This window comes from Bidens hawaiensis, unplaced genomic scaffold, assembly GCF_021521415.1.
Source record: "Bidens hawaiensis isolate Kalapana, Puna unplaced genomic scaffold, B.hawaiensis_p1.1 tig00014643_1, whole genome shotgun sequence".
Taxonomy (NCBI): domain Eukaryota; kingdom Viridiplantae; phylum Streptophyta; class Magnoliopsida; order Asterales; family Asteraceae; genus Bidens; species Bidens hawaiensis.
In genome coordinates this window covers 220,312-244,360 of record NW_027492277.1, presented here as the reverse complement: position 1 = coordinate 244,360, position 24,049 = coordinate 220,312, and the positions used below count along the sequence as shown (strand labels likewise).

Genomic DNA, 24,049 nt, shown 5'->3' with positions numbered 1-24,049 from the left:
TTTTCTTCTGGCTAATCTCTCTCTCAAAGGTGAGTAGCATGCCATAAAGAACAGTTAGATTCAGATCCTGAAAATTCGGTAAAGTTCTTAGTATGATAGCATGAGTGTCCCAAATTTCTTGATGTGATCTCAGAATCGGTTATTTAGAGCAAAGTTTACAAAAGTAACTTCAATCATTTTTAATTCACTAATGAGTGAACTGCGGTTTTCATCCCCTATGGTTTGTTTAAATATGTTGTTTTAGTCCAATAGTTTCAAATTTGCAATTTTCGTCCCTACGGTTTCATTTCACTTGCAATTAAGCCCAACCCCACTAACCCCGTTAAGTCTGGTCGTTAAATCCATCAGCGCCCCCTCACGTGAGGGGCAGGTTTGTCCTCTTTTCCCCAAATACATCCCAGCCCTTCACGTGAGGGGGTTTGCAAATTAGGGTTGGGGTGTATCCGGGGAGAAAACGAACAAAACTGCTCCTCACGTGAGGAGCACACTGATGGGTTTAACGACCATACTTAACGTGGTTAGTGGTGTCGGGCTTAATTGCAAGTGAAATGAAACCACAGGGACAAAAATCGCAAATTTGAAACTATTGGATTAAAACCGCATATTTGAATAAACCGTAGGGACGAAAATCGCAGTTTACTCTTCACTAATTAATGTAGTGAATCTTTCATACTGTTGAATTAAACTCTCTCCTCTTAAAAGAAAAAAATGCTTCATACTGTTGCTTGAGAATTTCACGAGAATTCTAAAGGACTTGTGGGGTTACACCATATTGTGCTTTTAGTGCATCGAACAATTCCTTAGAAGACTTGTGATGAACTAATCCACCGTAAATTTCATTTGGAATTGCCATGGCAAGCATTGCATGGGCTTTGGCATCCAATTCAAATTTTTGCGGATCCTGATCAAAATAATCCTTAGGATCCTTCTTAATCATTTTGTTTCCAACCAATGGATCAACAGTTTCAGGGGAATGAGGCCCATGAACAATTAATCTCCAACAACCAGTGTTTTGATTACATAGATAGTGGAGCATTCGTTGTGCCCAAATATTGTATTGACCACAAACCAGCATTGGTGGTTTGGAGGTAGAACCGGTATTGTGAGCATCTTGTACAATCGAGATGATTCTCAATTCAACTGTTTTTTACGAATAATAGAGTTTCAAATAGATTTTTGATCTTTTTGAAATCCACAACTAATGTCACACCCCAACCTACAGGGGAATATGCCGAAGCGCAACATAATTGTATCATAGCTCAAAAGATACTAAAGTAAAAATTATACGTGTCAATATCTAAATTCTTTATTTCATATATCAAGTATGCAAAGCACAAACATTGTCTTATGGAAATAAACATTACAATTAAATAATAAATAAGTCGTTATTCATCATGCAACCTAAGGTCCAACTGTTCTAACTTATTTCTTCATCCCAAAACGCTACCTGCGTCATGCATGAAAATACATAGTTTGTCAACATAAAGTTAAGCAAGTAATCATGGTTTTTGAATATATATAATATTAAAAAGACAATTTCTTGCGATAAATATGAACTACTACAACTAGCATAAATATAAAAGTTGTCTTTTCACTTGAATCACATAGATAGCAAGCTACTACGACAGCGTATGATCATAGTAATGAGGATGAGATGCCAATAACCATAACTCAAAAATAAACACATAGTCACATTCACACGTATAACTAATTGAGCAATATCATAAAAACGCAATTAATGGAATTATAGTGTGGAATAAATTTGTTGAGTTGTGAACGCATAATGCCCCCGAAATATAAAACGGTAAAAAGGGGGGATGTGAATTACTTACCTTATAGAGTAGATTAAATGTGATCGAACTCCTCGGGATACGTCAACAAAGATTCCTAGTTATTAAAGGTAAGGTTAATTAATTATAAGCGAACAATAACGAGATTTTATGACGGATTTGGGATTCGATAGGGTTTCTTACATACAAATGTAATTAAAATATTATTAGTTTTAATTGCCAATATTATTTTGGTTACTATATTATTATTATTATTATTATTATTATTATTATTATTATTATTATTATTATTATTTAATGTATGGTTGATTTTCAATAAATAAAATTATATATGTGTGTGTGTGTGTGTGTTAACGGGGAAGTTATATGATAATCTATTTTGAGCTTTAAGCGAGTGCAAAACAAATATTGGTTTCTTAATCTTTTATTATATATTTATTATATTTAATATATATATATAGATATATATATATATATATAAAGATTAATAGAGGAATAAAATTTACAAGACAAGAATTTAAAATTAGCATTTAATTAATGTTATATATGTATATTAATAATAGAAAAACATCATAGAATTAACAAAAACCGGTGCTTGGTTTATTATATATTTAGTCTTTTATTAGTATTTAAAAATAGCATTTAAATTAGTCTTTTATTATATATTTATTATATTTAAAAAAACAACAAACTGGGGCTCGGTTTATTAAAATAGCATTTAATTAATGTTATAAATGTATATTAATAAGAGAAAAACATCTAAAATGAATTTAAAAATAAAAATTTTAAAAAGAGGGCCTATGAGGCTCAAACCCACTCCCCAGGCCGGTTCAGTTGTTTAACACATGTATACAGGCCACCAGACTAGCTTGATTATTTGTTAATATCATGGAAGTAGTTAAATAAATAAACATGGTTACGTTCTTCCCCAATTTCGAAGTAATAAAACCCTAGATCACCAAATCGGGTTAATTAGTACATGTTCGTTTAAATTGATTTAGGGTTTCTGTTAGATGATGAAAATCAAGCTATAATCATGTGTCAATTACCTTCAATGATAACGGGTTAAGGGTTAACGGCAGTTTAGGGTTACGGCTCCACGAACGACTCGGGAACTGAACTTAACGGCTCGTTAGTTTGAAATTGGTTTAGGGCTTTGGATTGAAATGCTATGAGGAAGGTGTGTGAAGTTGAATTGTAAATTGATCATGTATTTATAGTGTTTTAAGGCCGAGGTCAGCCGCGGTTTCATAATCACGCAATAAGCTGTAATTGTGATTCGTTTTCCTCATATAAACTGTCGGTGAGACTCGTTTGTGATCAACGAAAGATTTGGCAAAATCAATTTTATTAATTTGCCCATGAATTAAGGATCAAGAAAGGGTTTGGGTGGGTTGTCGATGACGGAAGAGAGGGAAGACGGTGAGGGAAAAATATTTTGAATACTATTTGTCATTTGATCCTTTATATTTTGTTAAGAGTGCAAAAGTGAACAAAAGTTTAGTTAATGAGGTATCTCTTGTATATTCTATATAGTTGTTATCAATTAAATAATTAAATAAATAAACAAATAAAATTAAAAAAAATAGGTCAGGTTTTAGCGTTCGAAATTTAACGAATGTTACAACTAGAATTATCAATTTGAGCTTAGATATGTGTTTCTGAATTGATTATTAGATCAAATTCAGATAAACCAAGCTTTGATACCAATTTTTAGGATTTCTAGATCTCAATCTAAACTACTGAACACGATTCACAACCAACGAGACAGTAAACTACTGATCTAAATCTTTGTATGAATTAGTATAACTTTAATTGAAACCATATTTGAACTACAATTCAATTAGTATATGAAGTAAACAAATTATGCAACGTAAATCATTAAAGCTAAATAACATGTTTCATATGCAAGAAAAATTATGCATTAACTATAATCAAATGATTGCAATCTATTGTTCCCCCTCAAATTTTGCAGCGTAAATCATTAAAGCTAAATAACATGTTTCATATGGAAGAAAAATTATGCATTAACTATAATCAAATGATTGCAATCAATTGTTCCCCCTCAACCTTAGCTCATCATGCGTTCACTGATTTTCTGGTACAATAGTGAACAGATCAGATGAATGGTGTGATGTGTGAAAAGTGTTATTGAAGAAGATACATTCTTCTTCATTATATACAAGTGTTAAACAGCTGATGAGCTAAAGATGAAAGCGAAATCTAATAAAACAGTTACAAACTACTGATGAACAAAAAGTAAACTGACTATAAAAGGAATCCTGTGGTAACTACTGATCTTTGTTCAAACAATTGATGTTTATGTCATTAGTTTTTAATCTTCAGATGCTTGGATCTTCTATTGTTTGTTGATTAGTTGTTGAGTCTTTAGTTCTTTCTCATCAGTAGTTTTGTAATATCAGATGTTTGGAGTAGCAGTTTGTCAAAACACAATGAAGAACACTTGATGCTTGAGTTATCAGTTGTTTGGTCTTTGGTCCATCAATTCTTTGCTAGGTTCAACAACATGTCTACCATCGAAGGAAAACACAAAAGAAAAAAAAAGGATGGCGTGTTGTTTTGTTTCGGTGTTAGTGCAAGAAAACATCCTATAATCACACAAAAGTTAAATAAATATCAATTAGGTGCAAAGCAATAATCAAAGCCAATAGTTTAGTTGAATAAGATTATTTGGTGTGCACACAAATCAAGCTCAGAGATCGATTCCAGCGAAAATTATAGAGTATTTTAATTAATTATTTGGGGAGTTCAAGAGAAGTCGCTGGCCTTTGCTGGGCAAATCGTGTTCAAGGTCTAGCTACGGTATATTTCCGATCTTGGATTATAGAATCAGAATTGATGACAGAATTTCAAGTCATTGGAGGAATCAAGAAACTGAATCAGGGAAACTACAAACAATGGTCGACATGCATCACATCATATCTTCAAGGTCAAGATCTTTGGAAGGTAACGAACAGTACAAAACGAAACAACCTAGAAACGATATTAACGGTAATATCGGAAAGTTTTAGGTGAAAACAGGTCGGGCGATATTTGTCATCAAGACAACCATCGATGATGATTTTATTGATCACCTTCAAGATCTCGAATACCCAAAGCAAGGGTGGAATACACTGGAGACCTTATTTAAGAAGAAGAACGCTGCTCGGTTGCAATTAGTCGATGGTGAGTTGATAACGATTTCCCAAAGTGATCTTCCATTTTCATAATATTTTCGTAAAGTGAAGAATCTATGACGCGAAATTGGAGGACTCGATCCGCAGTCTCGAGTTAACGATGCTCGTATGAAGCGGATACTCATCCATGGTTTAAGGCCTAAGTATCGTAACTTCGTTACCGCTACCCAAAGGTGGGCGACCCAACCGAGTTTGAGAATATTCTTGCCGAACAAGAAGCCTTAGCAAAACAGTATATGTCGACTAAAACCGAGAGTGAAGCCTTGTATGTCGGGAGAAAGAAGAAGCATCGGTTCAACAAAAATATGAACCGTTATGGCGAGAACGGCAACAGTATGTATTTAGAGAACGAGAAACGTGAACGACCAAAGAAGAAAGAATGGAGCCGAAAGAGCAGAGATGACAACTTTGATGAAGATTCATCGGATGAAGAGAACCGGGACAAGGAATCAAGGCACCAACCAAAGCAATTTCCTTTTAGGTGCCATACATGTGGATGAAAAGGGCATTGGCAAAATATTGTCAAGAACCTAGGGAGGAAGGTAATACAGCTGTTGTTAGAGATGAAGAACTTTGGGAAGTGGAGGCTAATGTGGTCGAGGATCAAGAAAAATACGCAGTTGACGCCGAATTCAAACCGAACCTAGTAGAAGAATGGTTTGAAGAAGGCTTCAGTTGGTGAACAAGTCAGGAAGTAGTGCCAGATTCGAATCCGTTGAAGGTAACCTTGGAATCCTCTGTTGTTATTTTGAATCTAGATGATGAGGAAATTATGGTTGAAGAAGAAAGTAATGGTTGATCAAGACGTAATCGTGACAGTAATCGAACAAGACTAGAGAGAGAAACCGTGTTGGATGAAGTGCACGAGGAGGTAGCTCCATCTCATGTTACGGGTTGTCATGGTGAAATAGAAAAGGATAAAGATCAACAAACCAATAAATTTAACATTGGAGTTTGCATGAAGTTCATGAAAGTTCAGGTGATCCGAATGAACGAACGGATAAAGGAGTTGAGTTCCAGAGGGAGCATGCATCAAGTGGGGGTGGAAAATTTTCTTTGAGTGTCATGATAGTTGGTCATGAAGTTGAGAAAGCAAATGTTGTTTCCCATCTGAAATTGGGTGATGCAGTTCTAAACAATGGTAATATCGAAACTAGCTTAGTTCTTAACAGGAAAACGAATCCTGTAGTTAGTGTGATGAAGTCAAATCCAAGAATCAAGCTCAAAGAGGTGCGAGCTTTACAAGCTGTGAAGGATCTTGAGGGAACAATGGAAGTTGTCATTGAGAGGATGTGTAAAACTTGGGAACAATGGAAGTTGACTAATATGAAAAGTGTATGGGTTGTATGAAAGATGTCAAGGGGCAGTTTGGTGAAGATCCAAAGTTCAGGGACCAAGTTGAATAACTTGGTGCCAAAGTCTAGTTTCATTATGTTTCCTAGTTTGAGTAATTAGAATTGTGGTGTTATATAAACCAATCAAAAGGTTTATTTTTAGTTTGTAGTGTGTATTATGCTCGTGTTTCTTAATAATAAAAAAGAGTCGAATAAGCATTTTATGCATGATTATGTCTGGTGTTCTTGATTCCTAATATAAGGTTTAACACTATCTGTATTAGATAACATATATATTTTTCTTTTTAAAGATAGGGGTGTCTTAGTAACTACCCACTCAATTAACTAGAATACTTAATGACTGCCTACGCTAGGAGTACTGGTGTTATCCATCAAAGTATTCGAGAGCAAACTTGTAATTTTAGAAAGATGAGAAACAAACATGCCATGTGCCTAAACCACATGAAGCATTCCAGTAATAGATTCAGTTAAAATGCCATAAAATTAAGAAAATAAAATATAGACAAATAGAAAGTCATTCTATAATAAAATAAAGGGCATCACAACATTTGCATCAAGAAGTTTCAATATGTAATTTACAATTAAAAAAGTCAAATTAAGTTATTATAATCATACCTTATATCAACTCAATTTTCAAAACCTATCTAGGAACTATCTTTGATATTGATGCATCATTTGTTGTTAACTGGGATAATTTCGTTGTTTTAGAATTTTCAGAATCGGTGCTACCATGTAAGAAAAATGCAGGCTCAGACGGTACCGGAAGTGTGATAGAGAAGCTATTAAGCATAGCTACAACTGAAGCCATGGTTGGCCTATTAGCAACATTTTCTTGAACACATAGTAACCCAATGTGAATGATTCTAATTATGTCTTGCAATGAACTTGATCCTATCTTGAGAACAGGATCTATCATTTTTATAGTTGTCCCGTTCTGCCAACTTTTCCATGCCTACAAGAAATCAATATTTTTTTTTCAGCATAGAGGCAATACTAAAATAGGAAAACTCTGTTTTCCAATGCATTTTTGCTTACAGTTATACGTTATTTTCTTATATTATGCGTATTCTTAACTTTATATAGAGCTATAAAATAAAACTTTGACACATACAAAGCTAAGAAGGTCTCCAATGCTCTCTCCATTCCGAAAACAATGGTTCTTTTGACCGGTTATCATCTCCAACACCAACACTCCATAACTAAAAACATCTGACTTCACTGAGAATTGACCATGCATGGCATATTCTGGAGCCATATAACCACTATACATGAAGACAAGGTTACGTGAATGTAAGTGTTTGCACTACACATAAAAAACATATTTAACGAAGTATTACGTACTCATGAATTTTTGTAATGATTTATACTTACTAGGTTCCAACAATTCGATTTGTATCGCCTTGGGTTTCCCCAGGTTTAAACAATCTTGCCATGCCAAAATCTGCAATTTTGGCATTCAATTCTGCATCTAACAAAACATTACTAGCTTTAAGATCACGATGACAAATCCTTAGACGGGAATCTTCATGAAGGTAAAGAAGTCCCTTCCCAACACCTACGATGATGTTGTATCGCTTTTCCCAGTCTAGAAGTGTCGACTTTGCTGGGTCTGTATGAACAATGAAATGTGGGCATTAATACACAATAGTCTCTGCAACAAAACATCATTTACTACCACAAATATTGCCAATTATATGGTCTAATATTATCAAGTTCCATTTTACAAAAACAATCACAACTTCAAGTGTTGCTGAGCAGTAGCATTTGTGATTCTTAAATATTATATCTTATGCGATGCGACATGGAGGGCTGAAAAAAAGATCGGTCTTCGTAAATTACCAAATATAAATTGATCTAGGCTTGCATTTGGCAGAAACTCGTAAATAAGAAGACGTTCACTTCCTTTGATGCTAAAACCAAGAAGTCGAACCAAATTACGATGTTGAAGCTTTGCCACTAACAAAACCTCATTCTTGAATTCTATATCACCTTGCCCTGAATCCCTAGCTAGCCTCTTTACAGCTATCTCCTGGTCATCTCCAATCTTGCCCTAAATTACGTACGATATGATATTATACATATGCATCAGTGATCAAAGTATATCATCACAAATAGTTAGTTACTGGCGTATAACAAGCAAGGTCTGTTTGCATATACCTTGTAAACCGTCCCAAAACCACCTTGTCCTAGTTTATTCTCATTAGAAAAGTTATTTGTTGCTGTTTTCACTGTATTGAAGTTGTACCGTAAAGATTCAACTGTGCTAATATCCAGGGTCTCAGCTAGGAAAGAGAAAAAGAGAATTATAATTTACTATAAATGTTACTTAAAGTTGGCGTTAGCAATATATGTCTGTCATGGATCATTTAGTTCCGAATTATGAAGTGGAAAAATGGATACATACTCTCAATATTTCTGGTATGCGGCATTTGCTGATTCTTCTTCTTCCTGGATCTTTTAATTATGACGAAAGCCAATATTGTGATGACACAAACTGTGATTGTAACAACTACTATAATTACGATCGTGTTTGAACTTTTACCTGGCAAACATAAAGTGTTAAAAAAATAATAGTACTTTTATGTTCTCTCTAAATAGTGTTCAGAACTTTAGATATCAAAATAAACATTTCAACTATCACAAAACATCATGCGTGGTACTATTTTGATAACTTCTAATAATCCTCTTTCTATACTAAACTTGTTTTTGAACAATTTTTTCCAACTAAAATCCATGATAACGTGTTTAGAGTAAATTATGTTTTTGGTTCCTAGTTTGGCATGTTTAACCACTTCAGTCTAAAAAAAGAACTCTTTTAACATATAATAGGATAAATTATGGTTTTCCCGTGGAATTTGTTAAAAATTATTATATTTTTCTATTACTTTGAAATTTACAATTTCGGTCCTTGATCTTTCATTTTCGTTGCAATTAAACCCTAGTCATCCATCCACTAACGTAAGTGGATAGAAATAAATGACTTGGAGTTAACTGCAACAAAATTAAAGATCAGGTTTTGAATTTGCAAATTCCAAAGTATTGGTCTGAAATAACAATTTGTGACAAAAACAGTGAGTCGGTCAGTCTGAAATGATGAGTCTGAAATAACAGCTCGGTTGTAAATGAGCAGCGGTTCGGTTTGGGCTGTACACTGGCACGAACACGTACAAGTAAAAGAAAAACTCGCTCAATTTTTTTGAACACCTATTATACTTATATGTATATAATCAAAGTTCTATATGTGTAAACTTTTGGTTATTGTTGGTATTACAGAAGAACAGAAGTTATACATATAATATGTGTATAATTAAAGTTATATAATTAGTATAATTTTAATTCTATATGTAAACTTTTGTATGTAAAGATTCGTTTTGGATTCCTATACCGACATCGCCTTACGGATTTCTTTTTGGTTGCTCAGGCAGAGACTCCCTAGAAGGTCACCCATTCTGATAATACTCCCACCTGTACACGCTTAACTGTGGAGTTCTCCTCTTATCCAATACCATTAAACGCCCAAAACGTGTTTATGATGGGAAATGCATCCACCTCCTTATAAAGAATATTTTGTTCTCCTCCTCAAACGATGTGGGATGTCACAATTCACCCTCTCAGGGGTCCATCATTCTCGCAGGACCTGATAGCGGCTCGGCACTGGCTCTGATACCATTTGTAATGGCCCAGATACCGCATCATCATAATATTGCCCGTTTTAGCCGGGACGTACCCCCATCGCCTCACAGATTTGCTTTAGGTTGTCAGGTGAAGCCTCCCAGAAGGTCACCCATCCTGATACTGCTCTCACCCGGACACGCTTAATTGTGGAAGTCTACTCTCTTCCACTGTCATTAAGCGCCCAAAACACGTTATGATTGGGAATGTATCCGCCTCCTTATAAAGAAGGTTTTATTCTCCTCCTCAACCGATCACCTCCCCAACCGATGGGAACGCAAACTTCTTTATAAGGAGGTGGATATATTCCCCATCATAACGCGTTTTGGGCGCTTAATGATAGTGGATGTGAGGAGAATTCCAAAGTTAAGTGTGCTCAAGTGGTAGGGGTATCAGGATGGGTGACCTTTCAGGAAGTCTCCACCTGGGCAACTAAAAGCAGATCCGTGAGATGATGGTGATACGTCTCGAACGAAACAGACAATATTATAGTGCAGCGGTAGCTAAGCTGTTATAGATTAAGGTTTTGAATTCTACACAACTTATGTTCATGACTTGGGTTCTCGTTACTTTCTATATAAAGGTTTTCCCAAAAATAAATCCAAGTACAAACATTACAAATCCAAGTAACAAGGTATTTAGAAACAAATTTACAAACACATAATATATTTCGTAATTGAAAATTAACTTAATGTAAATATTAATAAACGTGTTATGACAAAATTATGGGAAAATCCCCAAAATAGCTTATTTAAGGAGAGAAACCCTATTTGACACTTAATTTTTTAAAATTTCCAAGAATAGTTAAGTGCCATTTTTGTACCTGTGGTTTGTCCAATTATGCAACTTTAGTACCGTATTTGAATTTATTGTAAATGGCTACCTGACTTTTCTAAAACTTGCAATTTTAGTACTTTTTTCTAACCCGTTTATTTTTTTCCGTTATGTCAAGGGTAAATTAGTAATTTCGATTATTTTATTTATTTTCTCTTTTAGCTAAGTGTCATTTTCATACCTATGGTTTGTTCAATTAAGCAACTTTAGTACCTTTTTTTGAATTTATTGTAACTTGATACTTTGATTAATTTTGGATAGATAGACAAACCAAAAAAGACATTACATATTACAATTAAAAGATAACTAAATACATGATAGAAGATGAAAAACAATGAAATGTATAACATATTTTTTAGTCTTTTGTTCTTGATTGCCAATTTAGTAGCTCAAGATCCAAGTTCATCTTAGCCATTTTTCTGGCATTTTTTTATGTGCATTGATTTTTTTTTCAAAAGTTTGGGTATGATAACAATAGCTCTTTAACACATCGGAGGATCAAGCCAAAACACAATCACACAACTTCACACCTCTTAGTATAGCATGAATTGAACTTATAGATGAATGGCGGTTGACAAATCACATGGACAAAACAATATATCATAATTTATTGAACTTAAAGATGAACAATGGTTAGGGTTTGAAGGATCAGTGAGCGCGGGAGGGGGATTGATCTGTTCATTTAGGGTTAGAGATGATCTTTTAATTGTAATATGTAATGTCTCTTTTGATTTGTCTGTATATCCAAAACTAATCAAAGTATCTACTTACAATAAATTCAAAAAAAGGTACTAAAGTTACGTAATTGAACAAAGCACAGGTACTAAAATGACACTTAACTTAAACAGAAAATAAATAAAATAATCGAAATTACTAATTTGCCACTGACTTAACGGACAAAATAAACGGGGTTAGAAAAAAGTACTAAAATTGTAAGTTTTAAAAAGTGAGGTAGCCATTTGCAATAAATTTAAAAACGATACTAAAGTTGCGTAATTGGACAAACCACCGATACTAAAATGGCATTTAACTCTTTCCAAAAATTATACAACCGTCGATGGCGACAAATTGGTAATCAACCCGACAAGTTTCAATTAATAAGAAACACGCACGTACTTCAAGTTCGTCGTACCGTGGTTTTTGAACAAAGTTTGTCGTTGACAGTTTTGATCCAAGTTCTCGGTTAATGGCTAATTTCATTTTGAAGGTTTGATTTGAATTTTATATTATTATAATTAATATTACTTTATATTTTGTTTTTTATTTATAACTTTAGAAATATAATATTTTATAAAATTCAGAATATACCGTTAAGACGTACTTAATTTTATCTACGCCTTGACATCAATTTTACTCAAAACCGAGTCGGGTCAAATTTTTATTGAACATTTCGATATAATTTTAAACGGGATCGGTTTTGATCAAAATTAATGTCGGCGCGCAGATAAAAATAGCGGCATCTCAATGATATGTTCGAAATTTTATAAAACTTTTCATATTAAAAGTTATAAAAGAAAAACAAATTAGAAATAAAAGTAATTAATATAATATAATATCCATGCTTCAAAATTTTGGAAAATAGAGTCCAGGCGACATTTTTGACGGATTCGACGGGTTTGATTAAAAATTTGTTAGGTCGACGGATTTCGAACAAAAGTTGTCGGTGACAGATTTGGTTCAAAATCTGTCTCGCGTTGACGATTTTTAGAGTAGAGGTGCACAAACTGGTTTAAAACTCAAAACCGGTTCGATTTTGTCAACAAAAGTCAAAACCGGTTTATGATTGGTTTAGGTTCGGGTTGAAACCCGGTTTCTACATAATTGGTTTCAACATTTCAGTTCAGTTTTCTGATCGGTTCGGCTAACCGGTTTATTTGCCCACCTCTGTATTGGAGGATATTTTTGGAATCTTCAAATGAAAAGGGTTAAATTATGTTTCATTCTTCTAAAGAGCTATATTGAGAATTCCCCAAAATTATTCTAAATCTTTGGTAAGACTACATAAAAGAAGGAAAAATCCCTAAAACAGCGATGTTGACCTCCTATTTAACTTTAGCCGCCAATTACTTAAAAGTCCTCAAAATAACCATCAAGAACCTCTGGATCTGGTGGAACTTTGGATTCGACGGAACTCGCAAATGAACATTTGAAGAAACACTAATCGACCCCGGGCAGATTACGGATAATCTGGGGGTTAAAGAGATGTTTCCCACGAGGGGTTAGACCCGGCAAAGATGGTTCTTCTGATAACCTGCAAAACAGACACCGTGAGCTCGTCACTGAGAAGGGGGGGTTCCTCCTTGTGACCACCCTCCGGCGTGAGAATCAGACTAGATTGCTCTTGAATATAAGTGTATATTAAGAGATTGCTAGAGCAGATATCAGGTATAAGATATAAGATACAAGATAAGATGAGATGATCATACCATTTGGGGTATTTATAGCCGAAGGTAGGTTTCCAAGAAGGTATAGCCGGCTGAATAGTATTCCTGTTCTACCAACTGTGGCCTACGCACGTGCCATGCTGGTAGTTGGTGGGTAGGCAGCGGCTGACAGTGACCAGGCCTGCTGTGTACTATTCCTTTTCCACCAACTGCCGGCTATGCACGTGGTATGACAGGAGTTGGTGAGTAGGCAGCGGCTAATAGTGACATACAGTACAAGAGCATGCTGCTCGCCATACTGTTGTCAATGAGCTGTCGTATCTCTGGTCAGATCTTTTGCCCATACCTCGTCAGGTACAGTACAAAAGATCTTCCAGTATCGTACGGACTGGCTTATTTGGGCGGGAGTATTCCCCCTCCCGCCTTTGTGCGGGATTGTTCCCGGCTTTGCTCATTCCTTCAGGTGACTACTGAATTATTTGAGAGCTAAGTGCCTTGTGCGTGTAGCCTTGCTGCGCGGGTGGCCTTCCCTGATGGCTTGTATCCGCAGCTGCGGGAACAGGCAGAGTACTTCACCATTGGGCGGCATTTTCTGCGGGAACAGCTTGCGTACTGCGCGTAAGGACGTCACGTCTCTGAGCATGGTGGGTCCTGCGGATCCAGTTGGTTTCTGCGCAGACGTCTCTCTTCAAGGTGAGTCCTGCGGGTCCAACTGGGCTCTGCTGGGACCTACCACTTCAAGTCCCCCCAGTCCAATGTTCTTCTCATGAATGTTTAATAAAGTGAGGTGAACTTTTGTACTTAAGCAAAGGGTTTTGAAGAGGGTTTAGTTTTAAGGTTTTCCATGGGGATTCTTCCCGCGGAAGTCCTAATGTCATTTGCAGAAATTCCCGACTTTTCTGCTTGATCTTTGGGTATGATGCGGGTAGGTCTGTAACCTCCTCGCAAGTCAAGAGCGTTGAGTCCCACTTGTGTAGATTCTCCATGAGGTTTTGGTAGTTTTGAATATAGTGATCAATTATGTTAAAACCACCAATTCCATCTTGGAGCTTCAAACAATGTAGTTCTCGACGGTCCCGCTATGTGGGGATGTTATTCCCGTTTCCGCAAGCATTGCCCAGAAGATCCTTCTTGGTTTCAATTCCCTGCGGAGCGCTAGGTATGTGAAGGGTTTTGCCTTGACACTGTACCCGCACTCGTCTTACGGTTACTTTACTTCCAAGGTATTCCTGGCGTCAATTCCCTGCGGGTGCTCAGTATGTGAAGGGTTTTGCCTTGACACTGTACACGCACCCGTCTTATGGTTACTTGGTTGCCAAGGTATTATTGGCTTCAATTCCCTGCAGGTGCTAAGTATGTGAAGGGTTTTGCCTTGACACTGTACTCGTACCTGTCTTATAGTTACTTGGTTGCCAAGGTAAGGGGTATATTCCCGCTTACTTTTGAATCTTTTTTGAAATTTTGAAATTCGAAGAGTTGGTGAAAGGATAAGAATAGTCCAAACTGTTGAAACGTCGTGCGACGGTTTCTTCTGACTGTGTCAGGACGTGCAGGAAGTTATGGTGACGTGACAGTACATGGTCATTCCAGACGCTTTTTCAGGCGCGTGGGAGCGATTTTTCGGGCGCGTGGCCGCGAAATTAATGGCACGCGTCCTTTCAACAGCTGTTGCCAGCTTGCTCTTTGCCACGTGTCATAGTTTCATTGCACCTGCGATTTCTCTCTCTTCCGCATTAAATTCATCGCATTAATTGCGATGAGTATATAAAGGGGGAGAGGGTCCTTTGCAATCCACACTTTCACTTTTCTCTTCATCTTCAAAACGATTTCCGGCGAATACTCACCTTTTTAGTCGAGCATTCTCTTGAAATCGTTCTCTTCTTTCATACCTGCAAGATGTCTTCTGCTCACGATCTTGAGGCTACAGCCGAGGAGGCTGTGGTGTACGCCGAGAACCCGTCATCCACGTCCGACAAGGATGACAAGAGTACTGCTGGCGAGTGCCAGTGTGCTCTGCCTGTCGATCTATATCAGTACATCGTCAGGAAGTTCATGCTCGAGTCTTTTGAGTCTGAGTTTCCTGAACCTCACCAAACGGTGTATGATGCCCCCAGAGGCAAGATCGGGGTATATGCCGCATTCTTTGTCTATGGGAATCTTAGGTTCCCCTTGACGAAGTTTGTGTACCGTGTTCTGGAGAGGCACGGTGTACACTTGACCGAGGTACACCCGATGGCGATCGCGAAGATTCGCCACTTCGAGTGGGTGTGCCGGATTCTGGGCGTTGAGCCCTTCGTCGACCGCCTGATGACCTTCTACTCTTGGAGGTGCATCCAGGGGTGGTATACTCTGATAACCCGGATCAAGGGTTTGAAGATTTGCGCAACCGAGCGCAGTCTTCGTACGTGGAAGCGGGAGTTCTTTTATATCTCCGCTCGCGCCATCCCCCTTGCCATGAAGTTCAAGAATGGGCAAGCACTCCCCAGCCTTCACGCCTCCAACTACCAGGAGGCGGAATGGTTCTCAAAGATTTCCCGAGTCCAATCTCCGGTTTACCGCTTTGCGGAGTCCGGGATGGTGATGCTCGGGATGAGCCGGGTGTGGAAGGATGCGGAGGCGCAAAAGATCCCGATCGTCCTTGAATACGGTTTGAACTCTGTCCCTTACGGTATGCTTCATTTCTTTTTGTTGATTTAGAATTTCTTCTAACTTCTTTCCTGTTTATTTCAGAGGGGAACGACTTGCAGTCTCTCCTGCAGCCGCGGGAGAGTGATGGTCCCGCTCGGATGGGTACTCGTGCTCTCGATGAGAACGAGTTGCCCATCTTGGAGCAAACGCGGGATCGGTTTGTGGAGGCCTACCCACCAGGCCACCTTATTCTGAGCGCCACGCGGCCAGGTAAGGCGTTATTCAACCCTCGACCTCTCAATGCTGAAACCTCTGCTGGAATTCCTCTAATCTTGTCGTCTTCTGAGGAATCCGCAGATGGTCCTCCGTTGGTGCGGAAGAAGAAGGCTGCCGGCGGGAAGGGGAAGGCAAAGGTTGCCTCCACTGCCGATCCCGTGCCTCGGTCTGATTCAGAGACCGAAAGCGAGGAGGTGGCGGGGAACCCTGGTGGTGCTAAGACCACTGCCCCGGAGGCTGAGACAACCGTCACCTCCGAGCAGCCCAGGACAACGACGGTGAGCGGCGTGAAGAGGCCGGCTCCATCGGGTTCGTCCCCGCCTGTTCGCACTTTTAGGCTCAAGAAAACCCGTAAGTACAAACTTCCTTTACTTCTTAACTTCATATCTTTCCGCCAATATACTTATATCTTCTTTGTACAGGCGTGGATGCTGCCGCATTCCAGGGTGGAGCGGGGAGGAGCACCTCCGGACCCATGACGGTAGGCTTGGTCCACCGACCTGAGGCGATGACCCAGGCGGCTGCGCCTGCTTCAGTTGTTGGTTCAGTTGCTCACCCAGTTGAGCCAACTGTTCCAACTGTGAAGACATCTCCGCCGGCTGTCAGTGCCATATTTACTGAATCTTTCACTGAGCCGGCGGTGACTATTTCTGCGGGTACTTCCGCAGCGGCGACCACGGTTGTGAGTTCACCTCCGGTGAGTTCACCTCCGTTGGTTTCTACCGCGGCGGCGTCTATGCCTCCTTCGACATCGGCCGATCCTTCAGGTATGCTTGGGGCTTCTCGCCAACCTCTGCCTCCTTCCCATCTGCCTGACCTCTTGGATGGATTTCCCTTGGGTTCAGGTGATGGGTTTGGCGGCTATCGGCCTGTTGTCGACCCTACAGGTGCGTAGGGTTCTTTTGGCCTTTTTATATATATATCATCTTTTCCTAACTGCTTTTTGTTTTTTGCAGTATCGGATTCCAATGAAGTGTATGTTCCACGATGGAACATCCGCCGAGGAACAACCCTTCGCACGCCTGTGGAGTGCGTGGAGTGGGCTCGTCACGCAGCTCCCAGCGGTGCGTTGGGGGAAGCTATGGCTAGCTACCAGGAGGGTAGGCTAACCAATGAGCTTCGGATTCTCCTGGCCCGGATGCAGCCGCGAGTCGAGCTGCTTTGTCGTGAAAACGACAAGTTAAAAGCAGCTCGTATTCAAGAAGTAGCTCAGGCGCGGGCTGTCCGGGAGGAGAACATAAGGCTTACCGCAGTGGCTGCGGAAAAGGAGAAGGCCTTCAAGGCCCTCGAGGTTGAAGTTCAGGCCCGGCTCGAGGCCCGTTCCAAGGCTGCCCAAGCTGTTAACGAACAGCTTCGGCTGGCTAAGGAAACTGCAAGGAACGCGACTGAGAGGGCCACCAAGGCTGAAGCTGTTGCTGAGCCTTTACGCCTCGAGAATGAGGAACTTAAAGCCAAACTAGAGGCGCTCCAACAGGCTCATGATGCCTTGGCGATGGAAGATGCCAAGAAGCTCCAAGAGATCTTGGACCAGAGGGGGGTGCTTAACCACACTGAGCGGAAGCTAAAGGGCGTTGAAGAGGCTGCGGCTAAAGAAGTGTTGCTTGCCAACCTCAACAAAAGTGAAGCCGAACGCGCCCGTAACCAAGCTCAAGCTGCCCTCCAGGAGGCTCTGGTTGCCAAGGAATGGCTTCTTCGAGAAGCGTTGTCTCAGGTATGTTTAATTTCATTATATCTTTACGCTTTTCTTTGTAAATAGAAAAGGATTTGATACTTGTATTTTTTCTTGTAGGTTGTGCATCGAGTCTTCACGGACACATCATACGACGATACCATGAGCGCAGCCCTCAATGCTTCTCACGAGGATGGGGAAAATGCCGGCTTCCTGCTTGGTCTAGGGTTCGTTGAGAAAGGCATCCCGCCTTCCAACTTCCCTTTATATGACGTTGATACTGAAGCTGTATATGACCAAGCAGTGAACCAGTATGCCGCCTTCCCGCATCCGGTGGTGGAGAAGGTGAACGAAGTTGCTGTTGCTGATGATGGGCTAGCTATTCTAAAGACCTTCCTTGAACCGTCACGTTCTACTGATGGTGCGGGTCCAAGTGGAAGTGGTCCTGAAGCCTGATCCTGAAGATCCCTTCCCACTGTTAGGATAGGTTTAGCTTGTATAGATTTATATTCTTGTAGGCGGGTAGTTACCCGGCCATTCTTGTAATGAATTATTATGAAATATAAATCTTTGTGCGGGTAAGACCGCTACCTTCACTGGATGACTTGCTTTATAAACGTTATATGACTTGCTCATGCATACTTCAGTTTAAATTAGCAATTTTCCAAGTGTTTAGAATAAGTTAACCTTTAAACGTGGTAGATAATAGGTTGAAGTTTTGCTTCCTCCTTCGTGATTGTGCGGGTAGGACCGTCACTTGCACTTAGTAGGATGGCTAAACTTTACCTATATCTGACCTGCGTGGAGGTTTTCCTCATCTTTTTGTTAGAAATTTTCTAAGTGTTTAGAATAAGTTAACCTTTGAACGTGGTAGATAATAGGTTGAAGTTTTGCTTCCCCCTTCGTGATTGTGCGGGTGAAACCGTCACTTGCACTTGGTAGGATGGCTAAACTTTACCTATATCTGACCTGCGTGGAAGTTTTCCTCATCCTTAGAAATTTTCTAAGTATTTTGAATAAGTTAACCGTTCGACGCGTGGTTGTCAATAGGTTTGGTTTCCTCTATCATGATTTGTGCGGTTAGGACCGGCACTTTCATTTAGTGGGATGACCAACGTTTACCTATGACTGACCTGCGTGAAGGTTTGCCGTTTTTTGGGTTTATGCGGGTTTTGCCGCCTTCCCCACGCAACGACTTTCCACGTAATTATGCAGTGAATACCGGCATCAGTGTTGAATAAATTAACCGTTCGACGCGCGGTTGTTAATAGGTTAGTGTTCAGTTTCCTCTATCATGATTCGTGCGGATAGACCGGCACTTTCATTTAGTGGGATGACTGAACTTTACCTTTAACTGACCTGCGTGAAGGTTTGCCGTTTTTTGGGTTTATGCGGGTTTTGCCGCCTTCCCCACGCAACGACTTTCCACGTAATTATGCGGTGAATACCGGCATCAGTGTTGAATAAATTAACCGTTCGACGCGCGGTTGTTAATAGGTTAGTGTTCAGTTTCCTCTATCATGATTCGTGCGGATAGACCGGCACTTTCATTTAATGGGATGACAACTTTACCTTTAACTGACCTGCGTGAAGGTTTGCCGTTTTTTGGGTTTATGCGGGTTTTGCCGCCTTCCCCACGCAACGACTTTCACACTTATGTATGCGGTGGAGACCGGCATATCCGTGTGGAAAGTTCATAAAGTATAAATGTAAAATCATCAGCGTCAATGTGATAAGGAGAATCATTTCCATTAGAAGTGGCTCTGGGCCTTTTCTTTACAAGTTTGGAATTGATCTACATGCAAACTGTGTAATTGAGCTCCCTTCCATGTTGTTGGGATGGGAGTACCATCGAGCCTATATGCACCTGGTTTGGGATCTCGTTGTTTACGCAGTATGTAGTCTCCAACATTGAAGCTGCAATTTTATTCGTGTTTTCCCCAACTGGGGTTCTACACGCATCAGCCTGCTCAGCGTTCATTACGCCACGAGGTGCGCGAGCGTCCCATCTCTGACAAATGCTTCGACCATGTCCTTTACGTCTGTGCATTCTTCAGTGTTGTGGCCTTTTGTCTTGTGAAAATCACAGTATTTGCTCCGATCAGCATTGTGACGATGTCGGATTATTGGAGCCTTTGGCCATGGGAGCTCTTCAGTGGCGAATATCTCGGTGACACTTTTGGTGAGTGGCGTCCATCTGGAGTTCTGGTTCGATTGTTCGTTATCCCTTCCGCCTAACCGATGTTGCAAGCCGGATGAGGTGTCAAAGTTTACCCTTGACTGCCAAATGCCTAGCTTCCGCTTTTTGTTTAGTCGGGCGGTAAGGACATTGTCTTCTCTTGTTTTCTGGGTGTAGAGGTTTGTGCTCTGGGGGAGATCTCTACCCAGTTGCTTCTCCGTTTCCGCAAAGCGTTTAGCTGCTGTCATGATGGCATCCCAAGTGGATGGCATGTCATCTTTACCCGTTAAGGTGCGGATGAGCTCTGGGTCGTTCGCGCCCTGGATAAAAGCAGCGCGAACAAGATCTTCGCTAATATTACCCAGACTTAGCTTCTTTGAGTTGAAGCGAGTGATGAAGTCTGGCAAAGATTCATCTTTTTCTCGAATGCAATTGAGGATTGTCCATTGCTCCTCGGTATACTTTCTTTGCTGGCTGAAGTGTTGGCTAAACTTCTGCTGGAAGTCTTCCCAATCGTAGATGTGATGGACTGGTAGACGATCGAACCACGCTCTAGCTGGCCCAACAAGCGTCATTTGGAACATGTAACACCACGTAGGTTCCGTCCAACTACTGACGGTTGCCCCCGCTATGAACCTGTTCAAATGATCGTCTGGATCAGATATACCATCGTATGTGCCGATGTTGGACATCTGTTTGGCACTTTTCGGGACGATTGCTTCCGCAATGTCCCTTGCAAATTTGGACGTCCCCGCCTTTGCAGCAGTTGGTGTAAATGTTTTGGAGAAGTCACGTGGGTTTCCACCTGCGTTTTTTTGGTTTGAAGGCTTCTCCAAAACGCCTTCTTGGTTGGGAGTCCGTTTCTTTACGCTTCCCTTTCGCCCTATGACGAGGGTTTGCGTCACTATCGGATTCCTCCGAATCATCGTCCAAGTATTCTTCGAATTCCTCAGGCTGTTGGAGTGAACGTAAGCGTTCATCCAACTCAGCTTGGAATTCTTTTTAACGTGCTTCTGCCCACGCTTTAACTTCATCGAGTGTTTGGCGGGGGAGCCTCGTTCGTTGTTTCTCTAACTGGGTATCGGTGAATCCCAGTGAGTCATTATTTACTGCACTTGCCCCGGCTTGGGTAACTGGGGTAGTGTTCGTAAAATTTACTGCACTTGCCCCGGCTTGGGTAACCGGGGTAGTGTTTGTAAAAACTGTGTAGCCGGTATTCCCCCCAGTAGCTGGGGTTGTGGTTACCGGAGTTTCTTTAACCATCTTTCCAGAAGTTTGAAAAAACTGAAAAGAAATGAAGTTCTAGCTTTTATGCACGGATGGCGCCAATGAAGAAACACTAATCGACCCCGGGCAGATTACGGATAATCTGGGGGTTAAAGAGATGTTTCCCACGAGGGGTTAGACCCGGCAAAGATGGTTCTTCTGATAACCTGCAAAACAGACACCGTGAGCTCGTCACTGAGAAGGGGGGGTTCCTCCTTGTGACCACCCTCCGGCGTGAGAATCAGACTAGATTGCTCTTGAATATAAGTGTATATTAAGAGATTGCTAGAGCAGATATCAGGTATAAGATATAAGATACAAGATAAGATGAGATGATCATACCATTTGGGGTATTTATAGCCGAAGGTAGGTTTCCAAGAAGGTATAGCCGGCTGAATAGTATTCCTGTTCTACCAACTGTGGCCTACGCACGTGCCATGCTGGTAGTTGGTGGGTAGGCAGCGGCTGACAGTGACCAGGCCTGCTGTGTACTATTCCTTTTCCACCAACTGCCGGCTATGCACGTGGTATGACAGGAGTTGGTGAGTAGGCAGCGGCTAATAGTGACATACAGTACAAGAGCATGCTGCTCGCCATACTGTTGTCAATGAGCTGTCGTATCTCTGGTCAGATCTTTTGCCCATACCTCGTCAGGTACAGTACAAAAGATCTTCCAGTATCGTACGGACTGGCTTATTTGGGCGGGAGTATTCCCCCTCCCGCCTTTGTGCGGGATTGTTCCCGGCTTTGCTCATTCCTTCAGGTGACTACTGAATTATTTGAGAGCTAAGTGCCTTGTGCGTGTAGCCTTGCTGCGCGGGTGGCCTTCCCTGATGGCTTGTATCCGCAGCTGCGGGAACAGGCGGAGTACTTCACCATTGGGCGGCATTTCCTCCGGGAACAGCTTGCGTACTGCGCGTAAGGACGTCACGTCTCTGAGCATGGTGGGTCCTGCGGATCCAGTTGGTTTCTGCGCAGATGTCTCTCTTCAAAGTGTGTCCTGCGGGTCCAACTGGGCTCTGCTGGGACCTACCTCTTCAACATTCTTGATGGCTATTTCGGAAATTTTTACTACTTGATAACTAAAGATGGAAATAGAGATGGTTATTTTAGTGGTTTTCACAAAAAATAATATGATATTACGTCATCCAAATTGTTGTTATTCCACATCTATGATTTTGAAATTTAGTTTGAATTAGAAGAATAACCATATCCATACCTTGGGGTGGTGATGAAGCTGGCGGAGCACCCTGAGAAGTCGGAGGCTGTGAAGTCGATGGTGGCGGAGATGTTACTAGTGTACTGCCGTTAAAAAAGGGGTAAATCTCGTACCTAAAATTACAACTTCGTTGAAGAACTCTCAATCCTACTTTTACACCGATTCTCCCACCACGCTTGAAAAAAACATCACTGACTGCAGCTTGCAAGCAATCAGTGCACTGCTGTCCCGATAAGTTTGGAATGCACTGCACAAGCCCATATAGAGTAGTAAAATCGGGCCCGGTTCTGTTTGTGGTGGCAAACTTCCGCAAGGAATCCCCCCCTGCAGCTTGGTCTATCAGCTCGTTCAAGACTGGTCTCACAACCTTATTAAACCCATCTGAGTCCGATGCGTTTTGAACGTTATAAAGAAACACCTGAGTGCTGTCGTCATCAGGGTTTCCCAATATGGTGTTGTAGTCGTAGTTCAACCAACAGTAGTCGTAGTATACAATTGCTCCCTTTTGGTTCGGGCACAAATCTCGTAAGTAAGCAACGGAGTCATTCAGACAACTCAGACACTCGTCAGGGTTTATGTCGCCTCGACAAAGGGCGGCAGAGTACACCGTGTCGCTGTCTTGGCCTGCCGAATAGTTGAAGAAGCCTAAGCCCGTGTTAGTTCTGGGAAGGATGGAAAGCACGGTATGGAGATTTCTTTGGTATGTACTGTTTGTGGTGTGGTTACTGTCTTCTTCGCAAATGTAGTAAACTTGAGCTAAGGTGGTGGTTTTGATTGAAAGTAAAGAAATAAAAGATAACCAAAATAGGAGTTTTCCGGCAAGTGTAGGCATGTTTTGTGTATATCAGCGGTGGTAAAGTATTCAAAGCTAGAATGCGTATTTTGAGTTGGGATGGATATACGAAAAATCCATCTTTCTTGGTTGAATAATCAAACCAATCGAGTTGGAGTCACTCTACCGCGTGTTAAAGGAGACGTTGTCAATCACATAATGGAAAACGTACCCCACAAATGTAGAAATATCAAAGATGGACCACTGCATATAAATTCGAAAATCGATTCGAATTCGAAAAAATCAATAAATTCAAATTTAAAAACCAAACCAAAATAAAAATCAATGGTTTTGTTTTGTGTTTTCTTTTGTAAAACCCGAACCGAATTTGTAAATTATAAATTTTCATATTTTTTTATTTTAAGTAATTTATATGAATTTAATAAATATGTAACTTAAATATTTTGCTCAAATATGTAACCAATTAGTTATAAATATATAAAATAGTTCATACCTATCTTCAAATTTTGGGTGAACCCTTTATATTTTCTGTCAAAATTTTCAAGCTCAAATAGTAAAAACCAAGTAAACCGAACCTAAACCATAATTTTTTTTTAATTTACATTTAATGAAATTCATTTATATAAAACTAGCGTTTAGATTACATCGAAACAGAAGGCAAGCGGACAACAAGCTGCGCCACTACCTCTTTCTGAATTGCAAAACCCAATCTTTTAAAAACTACATTTGCTGAAAACTAAAGCCATTAATGAAAACTAAAAAACCGAAACCTGTAAAAATCAAAACC

At 40.2% G+C, this 24,049-nt stretch overlaps 1 protein-coding gene across 1 annotated transcript; it reads right to left on the bottom strand.

Moving 5' to 3' along the window:
• Positions 1-6,949: 6,949 nt before the first annotated feature.
• Positions 6,950-23,314, bottom strand: LOC143547128 (cysteine-rich receptor-like protein kinase 15). Its single transcript, XM_077038626.1, has 7 exons — positions 22,470-23,314; positions 8,747-8,884; positions 8,500-8,624; positions 8,182-8,392; positions 7,714-7,951; positions 7,454-7,604; positions 6,950-7,294 (listed from the first exon to the last, which is right to left on the bottom strand). The coding sequence occupies exons 1-7, from the start codon at positions 23,299-23,301 to the stop codon at positions 6,983-6,985; spliced, it is 2,007 nt and encodes a 668-aa protein (XP_076894741.1). The 5' UTR covers positions 23,302-23,314; the 3' UTR covers positions 6,950-6,982.
• Positions 23,315-24,049: the final 735 nt, after the last annotated feature.